The sequence below is a fragment of the Actinia tenebrosa genome, unplaced genomic scaffold, assembly GCF_029948245.1.
Source record: "Actinia tenebrosa isolate PJP-AT-01 unplaced genomic scaffold, QUT_ActTen_1.0 PGA_scaffold8__29_contigs__length_14323225, whole genome shotgun sequence".
Lineage (NCBI taxonomy): Eukaryota > Metazoa > Cnidaria > Anthozoa > Actiniaria > Actiniidae > Actinia > Actinia tenebrosa.
Window position 1 is genome coordinate 13,344,459 of NW_028292585.1, and position 14,897 is coordinate 13,359,355.

General features: G+C 36.2%; 2 protein-coding genes across 2 annotated transcripts; one reads left to right on the plus strand and one right to left on the minus strand.

The window, feature by feature from the left end:
• Positions 1-469: 469 nt before the first annotated feature.
• Positions 470-3,359, plus strand: LOC116305663 (uncharacterized). The gene is made up of 5 exons (XM_031715621.2): positions 470-586; positions 1,536-1,566; positions 1,939-2,082; positions 2,404-2,646; positions 3,116-3,359. The coding sequence occupies exons 1-5, from the start codon at positions 584-586 to the stop codon at positions 3,157-3,159; spliced, it is 465 nt and encodes a 154-aa protein (XP_031571481.1). The 5' UTR covers positions 470-583; the 3' UTR covers positions 3,160-3,359.
• Positions 3,360-3,880: 521 nt separating this feature from the next.
• Positions 3,881-13,241, minus strand: LOC116305655 (uncharacterized). The gene is made up of 9 exons (XM_031715611.2): positions 13,092-13,241; positions 11,469-11,505; positions 10,612-10,755; positions 9,838-10,083; positions 7,794-7,909; positions 6,431-6,461; positions 5,854-5,997; positions 5,071-5,310; positions 3,881-4,015 (listed from the first exon to the last, which is right to left on the minus strand). Exons 1-9 carry the CDS (start codon positions 13,092-13,094, stop codon positions 3,993-3,995), a joined length of 984 nt encoding a protein of 327 aa, XP_031571471.1. The 5' UTR covers positions 13,095-13,241; the 3' UTR covers positions 3,881-3,992.
• Between the last annotated feature and the right edge of the window lie 1,656 nt (positions 13,242-14,897).

The window sequence follows — 14,897 nt, forward strand, 5'->3', positions numbered from 1 at the left end:
CAATATGTACCAAGTCCATGCGCTGATACAAAATTCATACAGGTTTGAACTACCTGTGATCGCGTACACCACAAAATGTCGAGTATTTTTGTTAAATCATGTATTGAACATTAAAGTCTAGAGTACGTTATGATGAATGAAAACAAGCAATCCGTACAAGTATTGAATTTTTAGCAGTAAAATCTCTCCTGCTTGTAGACGGACTTTGATTATATAAGTAAGTTATTCGACAGTTTTGTTTCAAAATTTGACTGGCTACATCTAAAAACATGCCAACTAAACCTAGTATTTGTCCCTAAAAACACCCAAATTTCTCTATTTACGACAATCTATAAACATTTTAAAAGATATATTTGTGGTTCTAAACTTTCTGTTAATCAAGATGAGCTTTTTTTGGCAAACAGAACAAATTTAGCCAGCGTCGAAAGTTGTTACTATAAATAAAGCGCATGACGTCATAGGTGCTTGTTCTTTATACTTCATAGTACTTGACTGCATTGCTCTCTGGTTTTCTGCGTCCAATTGTGAGCCGTGAGGAATCGTTTAGATATATCATTTATAGATACTTCTAACATCAAACAAAATGGTAAGAAATTTGATTTATGATGATTTTAAGTAATGGTATCCAGAACAAGTGGAGCTTCATGAAGTGGTGCGCTGATTCATGCATTTATAGATAGATTTACACTGACATCCCATTTTCTGTTCAATCTCGAGTAGTTTAATATCCTTTTGGTTCTAAGCTTTCCCGCTCAAGAAATTTACAATTTTGATCAAAAGCTAACGTTTTCATAAAAGGTTTTAACTCCATTCATGATTTATTTAAGACTTCATTATATTTTTTTGATATAAAATAGATAAACACAGTTTATGTTTCGAACACACGATTCATTCTAGACCTTTTCTTTTATATCTGTCTGTCTATCTTTATATATATTGCTCCATTGAAGACTGTTTTACATTGAATTATAAAAAATCACTTTTATTTAAGTGTCTAGTCGTTATAGCGCTTTCGCACTAATTGGGGACACTTTTCACTCACACGCACTACCCACTACATTTAATATTCTATGCACACAACTCTCAACTCACATGCTGATTTTTATGGAGGGAGGAAACCGGAGAACCCGGAGAAAACCCTCGTAGCATAGGAGAGAACAACACATCAAACAAACTCAATTCACATGTGGCGACTGCAGGGCTCGAACCACTGAGCGACCCGACCCGTTGGACTCACAGCGGTGAAAGACGACGCGTTAGCCGCGAACGCAACCCATGCTACCCAGAGGCTATACAGGGAAAATCAAGAGATCTCAACTTTTTACTTACATAATTTATCTATTAATTCCTCGACTTTTTTGCGAATATCAAATTGTAAAATTCAAATTATATCAAAATCTCTCTTTCTTTGCTTTCTATACTCCAGCTTGTTGGTTACTCATTATTTTTCAACGCCATTTACTTCAAGCCTGATTTGGAAGATAAATACTTGTAATGTGCATTCGAATTGATATTATAATATTTTTGTGGTGCAGGTGGACAAACTGACAGAAGAAGAAATCGCTGGTAAGAAAAGGGAAATCCAAGAAACACACTAAGGGAAAATTGCAAAGAATAAATTTGATAGTTAAGTAATAATTCTATTAGCGTAGTGCTTGGAAAAGGAGTCGAAAAATGTTTTGAAACGAAGAGTGTCGTAAAGCTTTCGTAGCTTTAGAGCGAAAACGTTGACAAGAAGATGGTGCATTAGACGTCTTTTGCAGGCATACTTGGCTCAATGATTAAGTTTCTTTCTCGATGTTAACAAAAGCAACTCATTTCTATCAATAATATTTAGATAATATTAAGTGATTATTATTTGAAATTAATTAGAGAGCCATACTTGTCAAGGAGTGAAGGAATTATAAAATTATTGATTGATTGTTGTACGTTCGGTAGAGTACAAAGATGCTTTCTCGTTATTTGACAAGGATGGTGACGGTACAGTGACTATCAGTGAGCTGGGAACTGTTATGAGAAACCTCGGACAGAATCCCACAGAAGAAGAAATCAAAGACATGATAAAAGACGTTGATGAAGATGGTACGACATTCATTCCTTCTTTTTTCCTTCTCGGATTCATCTATTCGTTTGTCCGTCTGTCCGTCGATTCGTTGATCCTTCCTTCCTTCCTTCAATCTTTCCATGATCCATTTATCCATCCATCCTTCCATCTTTCCATCCATTTATCCATCCATCCTTCCATCTTTCCATCCATTCATCCATCCATCCATCCATCCATCCATCCATCCATCCATCCATCCATCCCTCCATCCATCCATCCATCCTTCCATCCTTCCATCCCACCCATATATCCATCCTTCCATCTTCCTTCCGAGCACTGAAACTCCCTTTTGCCAACAGGAAGTGGTTGTATCGATTTCAACGAGTTTCTTGAGCTGATGGCCAATAAGACCAAAGGCACAAGCTACGAAGACGAGCTTAAAGGAGCCTTCAAGATATTCGATGCAGACGGCAATGGATCCATCACTGTAGAAGAGCTAAAACAGGTGCTGGACAACCTTGGAGAAAGACTAACGGAGGAAGAAGTCGGGGAGATGATCAAAGAAGCCGATACTGATGGTGATGGTACTGTCAATTATGAAGGTATGACAAATGGCATTGGGTCGAGATTGTTTCTATGGTAACAGATTAGTACCAAAATGCTTGTTTTACATACTTTTATTGAAAGCTTCAACCTGAATTTCGATTGCACGTTACGCCATCCTAGCCTCTCTAAGGGGAGCGTTGGTGCAATTTAAAAAAGGATTTCCCATTAGCATCCATTGGCACCAAAATGGCCGCCATGTTTTTGCCTTTTTACTCTCTTAATTAAGCCACTATTAATTTTATTTGGTTTTTCGTCCATGAAGGGCCAGCGCTAATGAAAAGGAACGATCCTTTCTTTTCTGGCCGTACAGAATGAGTTATCGCCAAGTTTTACACAAACCCTAAAAATACGTGCTAATTAAAATAAAAAATAAAGAGTTATCTGCTCATTCTTTTACAATTTACCCTGCCCAAGGCAGACAGTCCCGAAGTTAATAAACTATATGCAATGATGTTTTATTCTCAGAATTCATCAAGATGATGCTGGCAATGTCTGGTGGTGGGAAATAAATTACTATTCAAGCTTTGTTTTTTGTGCTTTCGGTTACGTATTCAAGTGCATCGGCTCAAGACAAAATTCATCATCTCCATGTCGACTTTAGCTCAAATCTCAGCAGCACTAATCGAACCATCCGATAAAGATGGCTTGCCAAGAGACGTAACTACCATCTCAAAAAAAAAAAAAAAAAAAAAAAAAAGCAAATAAACAATCAATGCCTAAATCTTTCTAGACTATGAATATCAATCGCTGATTCCCGTTCGCTAGTACGCAGTTTATAGTTTTTTATATTGGTTTTGTAGAGCTCATTACCGCCATGTTGGTGGTAATGTTTGTAATAAATAGCAACCAACATGGCGCCCATGCTTTTTATTCTCTTGAAATAAAAGAAAATTAGGAAAAAAGCAGTTGTGGAAATTGATAAAAAGGTTCCTAATATTTGATATCACGATTTTCCAACAAAAATAAGTAGTAAAGGCAATGGAAAAGATTTCGCCCCTTTTGACCTCTTAGCTTTTCACCCTATGTTCACACCAATGAGGATCTTTTTGCCAACGCATAATCTTCAAAGAGATTTTAGCTTAAGATATAAAAATATTTTAGGAGCAAATATAATGGTCATTGAAAAAAGAAAAAGAAAAAAAATCTGAGGCTGATATAGAGGGACGTGACAATATTGATTTATTTGTATCTAATAAAGAAATAGTACAAAATAAAAGAATTCTAACAATGTGTCACAATGTTCTGTTTATTAGAAAGTAAAATATTTAGCTAATTGCAGCTAATGGGAAGAAACGGTTGTAAAGAACTCTACCAGGAGCTGCTTCGTATTAAGATGAATTTTTTACAGAAGAAGTTTCACAAAGTCTGAAATAAAAAGAGAAATAAGATAAGAATGAGAGAATCCTTTTTTTTTTGAACGCGCCATAGAATGGGACGCTATGGATGCTGCATTTTTGTCACGATCGGTTTTTAATGCGCGCACCATAGGATAAGCTTTTTTTTTTTGCGCAGACAAAAAGCAAAGAGGCGGGAAAATGAATGAGTTTGCCCGAGAAAGTGGTGAAAGATGAAGAAAGAGGCAACGAAGACGAAAGAGCCTGGGAAGCAGGGAAAACATACAAAGCGGAAACAGTGCAAAGACTGGGGAGAAGAAATGGCTGCCGGAAGGGTTAACATGAAAATGAATAAAAATTTAACGGCGGTTCCATAGAGTGGCTTTTCTTTCACTGAATCCCAATTGGAATTTAGAAGTTAATTTTTGCGGAAGGAGGAACTGAACCAGAAAAAAACCCTCGAAGCACAGGAGAGAACCAACAAACAAATCTACTCTCACACAATACCGCTACGGCACCCGTGCTTTCCAAGGTAAGGAAAAACCATGACTTAAGGGAGTGTTTTATCGGGTTATATGGTTTTAGACCTGATAAAACACGATTTTCGAGTCTATTAAACAACTTCAAAATTTCATGAGTAATTTATGATCATTCAGGGTCCTTATCCGTGCTATACTCTTGTACTCTTTTGGTCCTTTATAAGGATTTCAAAATCTTCATACAAAGATACCCATGTTGAAGAATGTAGGTATAAAGCAGGGGCGGGATGCAGGGGGTGAACACCCCTCCCTCGTTCGACTTTGCGTCCCTACTTCGAAGATGACCAATACTGTTTTTCCCTTTGATTGTAAGGGGTGGACCCCTCCCTGGGTTAACTTTGTGCGCAGCACCCCTCCCTGAACAAAATCCTGAATCCGCGCCTGTAAAGATTTGAAGGTACTGATAGGTCTAAATGCTCATTAATTATTCATTGTTTTTGAAATAAATAAAAATAAATTATTGGAGACGAAAGGGCTAGAGAAGGGAAAGACCTAGAAAATAGGAAAAAGAGAAGAAGAAAAGAAGATTCGCGCTGAGTATACGTACCGTTGAACTTGACTTTTCCTCTGTTTCTAGGATCAGCCAAACTCATCATAGCGTCGACGTCCTGTTTCTTGAGACGTTCAGGGAGTCTCATCAACATTGATCGTAGTTCTTTTGTCGTGATTTCTCCTCGTCCTTCCGAATCCCATGCATTGAAGGCTTCCATGATTTCACTTTCGCTACCTGCTTTCAACTGGCGACACATCAGTTCCATGAAGTTCTCGAATTTAATGTATCCAAGTCCTTTGAATTGTTTAGAGGGTGAAAAAAATATTTCATCATAATCATTATAGCTTGTTAGGCAATGTATGTTAAGGGCTACCCTATTTATTCATCGTTTATTTCCCCATTGTCCAAATTCCTTTTTTCCTTCCTTTTTTTCCTTCCTTCCTTCCTTCCTACCTTCCTTTAGTTCCTTCCTTCCTTCCTTCAGTTCCTTCCTTCCTTCCTATCTTTCTTCCTTCCTTCCTTCCTTCCTTCCTTCCTTCCTTCCTTCCTTCCTTCCTTCCTTCCTTCCTTCCTTCCTTCCTTCCTTCCTTCCTTCCTTCAATCCTTCCTTCCTTCCTTCCTTTTTTCTTTCCTTCTTTTTTCTTTCTTTTTTTCTTTCTCACTTTCTTACTTACTTGCTTTCTATATTTGGCTTCCTTTCTATCATTCATTCATTCATTTCTTTTTCTTTTTATTTCCTAATTTCTTTCCTTGTTCTTTTTCCTTGTCTTTTCCCTTGTCCTACTTTTTTCCTATTTCTTTGTCATTTCCTTTCCCATTGACTTATACTTTCTTTACCTTCCTTATCGACCTCATTTATCATGTCGTCCAGTTCTTTTTTCGAGGATTTTTCACCGATCGAATTCATGACTTCCTCCAGTTCATCCGTGCTGATCGTACCATCGCCATCTTTATCAAACATGTTAAACACATCCTTCATCTCTAAAGGAAACAAGATATAAACAACGAGATGACTCAATAAAAAGGAAAGATTGAAAAAGTATCCAGAGTTGGCAACTCTAGAGGACAATAAAAAGTCAAAATTGTCATCTTACGAGACGCGATCTTAAAAATTGATGTATAATCCCTTTGCATGTATGTTAAAAAATGTATTTGTGTATAGGAATAGACAATACAGCAGTTACAGACCGACCGAGTATCAAGTATTTCAACAAGTCTCTGAGTGGGAGGGGGTATTTAAAGGTACCCACCAATATAAATCAATAAAATTGGGTCCCTATTTTGGGCCTTTTTCGACCTTTCCCCTCCCATATTAAAGAGAAGGGAGGGGGGTACGGTGGGAAATAAATGGATTGACACGTATATGAATGGACAAGCATGGCAAACAGGGGTTAAAACGCAATGAATGCCTTACCCTTTACTTGCTCCTTTGACATTTCATTTTTCTGAAAGAAAGAATGAATACGTCACATTTGGTCACGCTCGTAGACCGAGCGTGACAAGCGTGACAAAATGTCGGATGACGCGCATGTGTACAATTAAACTCGCATAATAAAACGACAATGTTTAATCTCCTAATGAAGCAAGTTGATCAAATGGACCCTTTTCAAGATGATCTTGAATGCCAGGGTAACATGTAAATACAACAGTAATTACGCTTTTTCTCGATGGAATTTGCAGCATTTCTTTTGAATTTCCATGTTAGCCTCACATTCAAGATAATTTTGAGAAGGGTCCATTGCAGCTTGAATAAAGAATACAATCATGTGACGGCAGCCATATTGGATGGCAGTAACAACGCCACCATTTTGCACAACAATTAACTTTCTTTTTTATTGCCATGCCATCCAACATGGCTTCCAACAAATCCCTAATACTCCAGGACATGGAATTTGTATCAAAAGTTTTGAAATTTTTTTGAAAAAAATTTTTAAAATTCATATTCAAATGATTTCAAGATGTCGCCATCATACAACCAAATTTGGATCGTTGTCTGCTTGTATACAAACTAACCGGGGTCATGCAATGGCATCAAATTCTTCAATGACGTCACGGGATCCCGAAGTAAACTACCATCGGCAAGTGACCTTATAAAGCCATCCCTAAAATAATTTTATCAGCCAAGCCCTATCAATAAAATCTAAACTGAAGCCTACGCCATTTTTCCCGAAAAAAATCCTGGCACTTTAGAAAATAAGTAATTCGTCTGTTATTTTTGGTAGTTCAGTGTATAAAATAAATGTGGATTTTTCAAGACAAATAGCTATCTTGACATAGATTTTTTGACACTCATGCCCATGAATTGCTTTTAGCAATAGTGAAAGCAATTTAAATAATACTATAATCTAAAGCTTGGCAGTTAGTTGACAGCAATGGCTTGAATTTCTTCTTAGAGTTCGCGAAATTAGACACAAGATGCAGCGGATTCAATGCGTAAAAGTTCAAGGAATCCATGTTTTCATTCAACAGCTTGGTTTATGTATTTCAAGGCCATTAATAATAGGGTTAAACAATGAACGTTGCAATAAAAGCTTAATATTTTTACAGTCCAATGTTTTGTTTTTTAAAGAAGTAAGGTTTAAAGAAATGCAAAGTTTTTATACTCGCTAGAAACAGTTGTAAAGTTATGTGCTAGAACAACTAGTTGTACAGTGTTCAATGAATTTGACACAATGGGTTTCGCTGTCTTAGTCTGCCACGCTCCAAAAAATGCACAAATAAACTCTTAACATTAAGAATAATACATAATTAGAAGACAATAAATCAAATATACTTACCCAACCCATGGCTGCGGATTCTGAGAGCTTTACGAAAGTAGAAAGTGGAAAGCTGTAGGGTTCTACTCCTGGAGACTCAGTGATGGCATGCAAGACCTCGAAGAAGACACTCTCTCAAATTCCTATGAGGTGATTCCATACATTTTTGAGGACCGGTTACTCCTTGGTGAAGAAATTTCCAAGGAGGGGAGGGGTACGTAGCCTTCAAAACATTATTATTTTTCTTGTTTTCTTGTTTAGGTTTTTCAGATTTATCAAATTCAAAGTTATGAAAAATGTCAAGAAATGGTTAAGAAGAAAACTGTGGCACTGGGATTTTGGGTTTATCGGGGAAATATGGACGACAAATATCTCTACCGCGTTCTCCCCGAAGCGGAAGACTTTCGACGCAGAAATATAAACATGACACTCTTGAGTAACAATAACATTAGGATTAATTGACCAGACGTTTTCCAATCTGTTCGCCAAGAACGCTGTCTATTCAAAAGCATATGCCAAAAGGTTTTGAATAAATCGTTTAGGGAGAATCTAGACTTCATGTGCAGATATTTTTGGCTCGATTTTTTATCTCGGCTTTATACAGAATGCAATGATGCTTGTCATGACTAGCGTGACGGATAAGATAGGTCACATATATTGATTTGAATGGATTTGCGAGGATTATTTTTCCCCAAAGCTGCTCTCTGCAGCAAATGAATACAGCATCATGGCATTGCAATAGTTATTTTCTTTGACTGCAAAAAGATGCTTCTGCATAAGGTATGTTAAAATATGCTATTCTCCTCTTCGACGATTAAAGTAACGATGACAATTCTAACGAGTGCCATCACTGGCTTACGGTGTCTGCTCATATTTGTTCATCATAAGCGTACTTGAATTGTCAAGCATCATTTTCCAAGCCAGTCCCCATTTATTTTAACAAGGCTTTTGTTTCGTATATTTTTATGCCAATGTATCCTCAATGACAAAAGAAAGTTACAACACTAAAGGGGAAAGACATGTGCTCTCGAATCATACGATGACTTGCATTGCACATCTGATCAAAGAAAAACAAGGTCTCGTAAAAATCTCTGGACAATACTTTTAATAAATACTTACAAAAAAAATCTTCAACAAAATTGCATCAGTGACAGTAGTTTCAAAAAACTTTACAAAATTTAATGCTTTTCATTGAATTTTTCGAGGGATCTGCTGCAGGGGAAAAAAGTTTGCTAGTTTTATAAAAGCTCTTACAAAAGCAAAAATTATATTCTTTATAAATATAAAGAATAGATTTATCAGAGAAAAAGAAAAAAAGAAAAAAAGGAGAAGAAGAAGAAAAAGAATAGAGCAAAGTCAAGCAAACAGAGACCAATACGACCAGTAATTGTTTGGCTGCTTGACCTGCGTGTAAAAAACTCCCCTCCCAGTCCAAAGGCTTCTTTTAAGGTTTCTCGTGCCAATTCTATTGCATCTTCTTCACAAATTCTGTAGAGGACAAACAACCAAATAATGAGATTAAATAACTTGCTTATTTTCTTGCGGTAAAAACAACAAAATGAATGGGAATGGGAAAAATATATTTAAAGAAATGGGATTGGCATCCCCCCTTTAAGACCCTCATATGATGCTGTCAATGGCACAACTGAAAATGCCAGATGATACCATTATGGCGATGATATTTTTGTTGTTTTGTAGTCTTCGTTTCTGTTTTTGTAAGACGTTTGTATGATCATGATGGCATCATTTGACTCCCACTACCATAATGCTCCACAAATTTCCTTTCTTCTTAATTATTTGTATTCCCTCATAAGGATAGTAAGACAATTGGTTCTAATTAACTGAACAAAAGAAAGTGTGCAAGGGAATTCGGTAGTAGAGGTCAATGATGCCATCATGCAAAAGTTCCATTATGTTGCTGTTGATTCCGAGGTTGCCAATTCTGTTGTTGTTATAATGCTGCAGTCAGTGCAGGCTGTAATGACCAAGATATATAGTGGCAAAAAAAAAAAAACCAGAATCCTAATATTGGTTGCTAAAGTATACAAATGATACAAACTTTTACCTTCAAATTTAAATTCTCCTCGTTTCTGTGGGTCCAGGACTTTAATAAAATTTTCAATGTCATTGTTGGTGAGTCTTACTCCAGGAAGCTTTTTGAGGAGGCCTCTGAATTCATCACATTTCATAACTCCTCTACCACTCTGGTCCCAGGAATTGAATGCATCAAGAACAGAGCCTTCCTCTTGTTCTTGGGCCATCTTCTTGATCATCATCTCACAAAACTCATCAAAGTCAATCTCACCACTGCCTGGAATTTTCATAATACAAATTATACTGAATTATGAACTTTGCCATTTAGATTGGTTAAATATCTTAACCCATTGTGCAGTTTGAGAAACAATAGAAAATAAACTCTGGAGTTTGTGCAACATGCCTCTGATGCAATTTTATATGCTATAAAATGTAGTTAATCCTTAAAATTCCTGGAATTAACTTGGCTTAACTTGTATCCTGAAACTATTTGTACACAACATTTTTTAAACAATTTTTATTCACACTTTCAACAGACTTGTCTGTGATTATGCCAAATAAAGGCTTTGACTATTACATGATGGCAGCCAGTGACAGGAAGCACAACAATAGAGCCTTTTCTCCTGGGAAACCTGAAATTTTTCTCAGATTCAATTGTTCCTGCCTCCTGTCATGGCCATCACGTGATGGTGCAAAGCTTTTATAATCTGAATTTCCAAAACACTTTAAAAAAAATTAAAATATATATTAATAAAGGATTTTTAGAGGATCGAAGCCATGAATGGAATTTAGAAATAATACTTACCATCTTCATCAACCTCACTGACCATATCTTGAAGTTCTTTCTTGTCAACTTTCTCTCCGAGGTTTCTCATGACGAGTTCCAACTCATCAACTGTGATGGTGCCACTACCATCAACGTCAAACAATGAAAAGGCATCTTTGAATTCTGAAACCCAGGAAATGGACATCAAAACAATATATATTAATTAAGTAAAAAAGTTTATATGTTTTGTAATCAACAAAGGAAATTTAGTTTTTCATGAAAACATGAAAATTTGAAAAAAAAAAAGATTTTACTCCATGTAAGCTTATTTATAGAGACTGCATATACTTTGGTGGCTTAGGGCTTAGGGTGGGGGTTCATTCATGTTTAATTCATGCTGATGATGGGAAGCACGGGTGGTTCAATGCAATCCGAGTTCAAGTTCTGCCGGGCTCGGTGTTGTATATGAGTAGAGTTGTTTGTTGGTTCTCTCCTGTGCTTCGAGGGTTTTCTGGGTTCTCCAGTTTTCCTCCCTCCACAAAAATCAACTCCTAAATTCCAATTCAATCATGGAATGAGGGCCACAGGTTTGCTAGCCATTGGCTATTAAGTGCTACCCTCGTGAAAAAAGGACAGTTTTTCTTATTTTTTTTATGGGAGTTATTGTGGATCTGGTGGTAATGTTCATGGCATTTACATATTCTTGCCTCCCTTCCTTAACCGTGGGACCTTTATTTACTTTTTTAAAGTAACTATTATTAGTTTTTAATAATTTACATTTTCCTTAGCCATATATATGTAAATATATCTTTTTTTTTCTAAACGTTTTAAATGAAATTGAAAAATCATATTAAAAATTATTTTGCTAAATTAGTAAGATTTATTGAGAACCTTACCTTGCCTTTGGGAATCTGTTAGAGTAAATTGTCCAACCTAAAAAAGCATTCATCAAGAAAGATTTTAGTACAGGACATGAAAAAAACAAAAGATATATCTTTAGCCTGTGATGTATTATGAAATGTAACATCATATATCTTATTAGGATTTGTATGAGAAAACATGATGGATGGAAGAGCTTTCTATATTCATGTGATGCATTGAACCCCATGCATGCATATACACCTAATTGAAAAAACGTAGTCGGGTTCGAGAAGGTCATTTCATCGAACCTAAGACCAAAAAGGATTTTGTGTACGCCGAAATGTGTATTATATTTGCATATAGACATGTAAAAATGCACAGTAGAGCAAAGTGGGTCGACCTAGATTAACAACATGCCAAAGCCATGATGCATAAAATGTGCACATGAAGGGAAAACTGCAATACACATGAAATTAGCATAATTATTTATCTTCCCATGCTCCCCTTTGGTCTTAGCTTTGATGATATAACCTTTTTTGAACCCGACAACGTTTTTTTAACTTTGTATTTGTCATTATTTCTTTGGTGTCATAAATGATATCATAAACTCAAACTTTGCCTTATTCATAATTCGTATAGCTGCCTTTTTCATTCCTTGGGTTAACTATGACATAACTTATGACCATTACTATATACTCCTTCACTTATAAGATCTTTGACCATGTATGCAGAAGCATAATTTCTAGTCTTCTTATTTCTAAATATTATCTTTTAAATTAAGCAAATAGAGCCAGTTGGGATGGGATTTTAGTTGAGTTGAGTTGAGTTGGAGTTTAGACTCCGCGTTCCGATTTCCACCCATTCCATTCCTTGATTTCAAGCTTCTCAAAGAAGCAAAAGGTCAACGAGGTGGTAACTTTGAATAATTACTGTACAGCGACGAAACGATTATCGTGTTATAACTCAGCAATATGAAAACGATATCTTGATACATCCAGCTAAACATATATCCGAGTTAACAGTCATGTTCAGTAAAATATTTGGAACCGAAAATTGCTCATATTCTTTTTAAAAAACAAAAGAATAACAGAAGTTTAATGAATAACAACGAATAAACAAATCCTAAGAACAATATGTGAATTCTTCGCAGCTTTGAATTTTTAAAAATGGCTTTCTTACTTAGTTATTTCTTAAAAAGCCCTAAGAAATGTGCCAAGTGTTAAGGTTAAACGGAGTTTCCAGCGGGAAATTACAACCTTTTGTACTCCGTAAGAATGTATAGGAAAATCAGTTTAAATGTACGAATCAAAATGATAATTATAATGAAATTGTAAACTATGTTCCCATGGCTAATTGACATTATAAATTCATTTAGAATTCTGCTTGGATTAACACTGAAAAATAAGCTTTAATTTCCTTGAGAATTTATGTATGAAATCACTGGATATGTGTTAGATTACAAATAGATCCGAACAGCATTTGATAATGAAACATTTATTTGGGCATTGGCTTCCGACAACACAAATGGCAAACATTAGGTAGCTTCTGTTTATCTTCTGTGTTCGAGAAAAGCGTTTGATTTGAGCCAAAAATTTTAAGTCCTCAGTAAACAGCAAGAAATAAAGATTCGTTATGAAAACGAACTGAAAATGACTTACCATTTTGAAAACTAGAGGTATGAAGTAAGGCCAGAAAAGAAGAGAGTTTAAACACACAGTATCCTTCCTCCCTGTAGTTGGAAAGTATGTACACTTTGAGTTACGTATTCAAAAGCCAACACTTCTGATTGGCTGATGAATATCTACGTATACACCTCCCTTACAATTCAACATACAACCACTTTTTAGCAAATTCCTAAAATAAGCTGTTCGTGTTTTAAGGGGTAGGAAAACTCTCTTGACTCTCTAAAAAGTGTAAAACGAGACTGTAATGGAGCTTGGGTATTGTTCATTAGTCTTATTTTAAAAATATAATATTAATTTTTGTAAAACCAAAACAGAAAAACCTGTCATGTGAGTTCGGGAGAGCCAAAATCTCGTGGCTAAAAGGTCAAAAACTTTTTTAAGATAAAGTATTTTTTCTATTCGAAATTACTTACCTAAACTGAATACGACTACAAAATCCTTGAGGAATGTTTTCCATCGAGAGTCCAATAATTCATCAGCCAGAAACAATGGTTCGAATACAATTCACATGTAATAGGATTACAAACTTTGAATAACACGTCGATACGAGGACCATTTCGTCGCTATACAAGATTCTTGAAAATGGCCCCATGACCAGTGTACGTATGCTAATAATGGCTCGCGTGCCAGACTAAATGGGACTCTTTATGAAGTTGTTGGAGTTTGGCCAAAAGCTTCGGAACACTTCATAAATCCATGGTTCACTTTTCTGAATTGCTTTTATAACTCCTATCCCGCGTCGCCCCCAATCACATCATCGCGACCAGCACCAGCACCAGCACCAGCACCAGCACCACCACCCAACACTACCATCACCCAACACTACCACTACGCGGCACTATAAATACCACCATGCACTACCACAACAAACATAATTAAATTCCATTCGATTTTTTCTCTTCAAAACCATTACATCAAGAAAAAGCATGAAAAATTGATTAACATTTCACTAGGACGTCATGGCTGAGACAGGACCGTTTCCAAAAACTTCCAGACTTCTAGACGATTACAGTCGGCTCTTGTTTCTCTTTTTACGTCTATATGGGGCACTTGAATGCCATTCCAGAAAAAATTCTAATAATATATAAAGTGAATGCTTTGAACCCCAGGATCGTTTTGAAATGAGTGTGTTGAGTGCTACCGTCCGGGTGAATTGTGCTGAGTCTTTAGAAAGACAGTTAATGAATGAATTACTGGAATACGATGGAGTGTCCTTTATGTTCCTTGTACCTCTTAGGCTTGGGCGTACTGTTTTCCCATAACAAACCACGTGTCATTTCCTCGAGTATTATTTCTTTGTTTAACGGTTGCACATGAGAAGACGAGGATACAACTCATGCAAACAAAGAATCTTATTCTCAAGAGAATGACATGTGGTCTGAAATAGGAAAGATTAGGCCGAAGCCGCTATCAAAAGAGGTCTTCGGTGCTAATTAAGACCCCCAGTAGGAGATTTCCAAAATATAATAAAAATAATATAATATATCTATATAGTAGTTCAATGGCGCTGTAGACAAAATAGGACAACTAAAAACCAGCTAAGACGGACGTAAGAGGATCATTGCTATTAGGTAGGGCGACATTGATGTTAGAAAAAACAAAAGTTTTTACCAGTAAATAACGTGCCCCGGATCACCGTTAAACGCGCATGCACACTACTTAGAGTTTTCTTGTCCTTTCTAAATCATCGATGTATTAAAGAGATTAACCCCTTGCTATGAACTAGCTATGACCAACAAATCTGATATTTCACTTAGATTACTGATATTAGCCATTCCG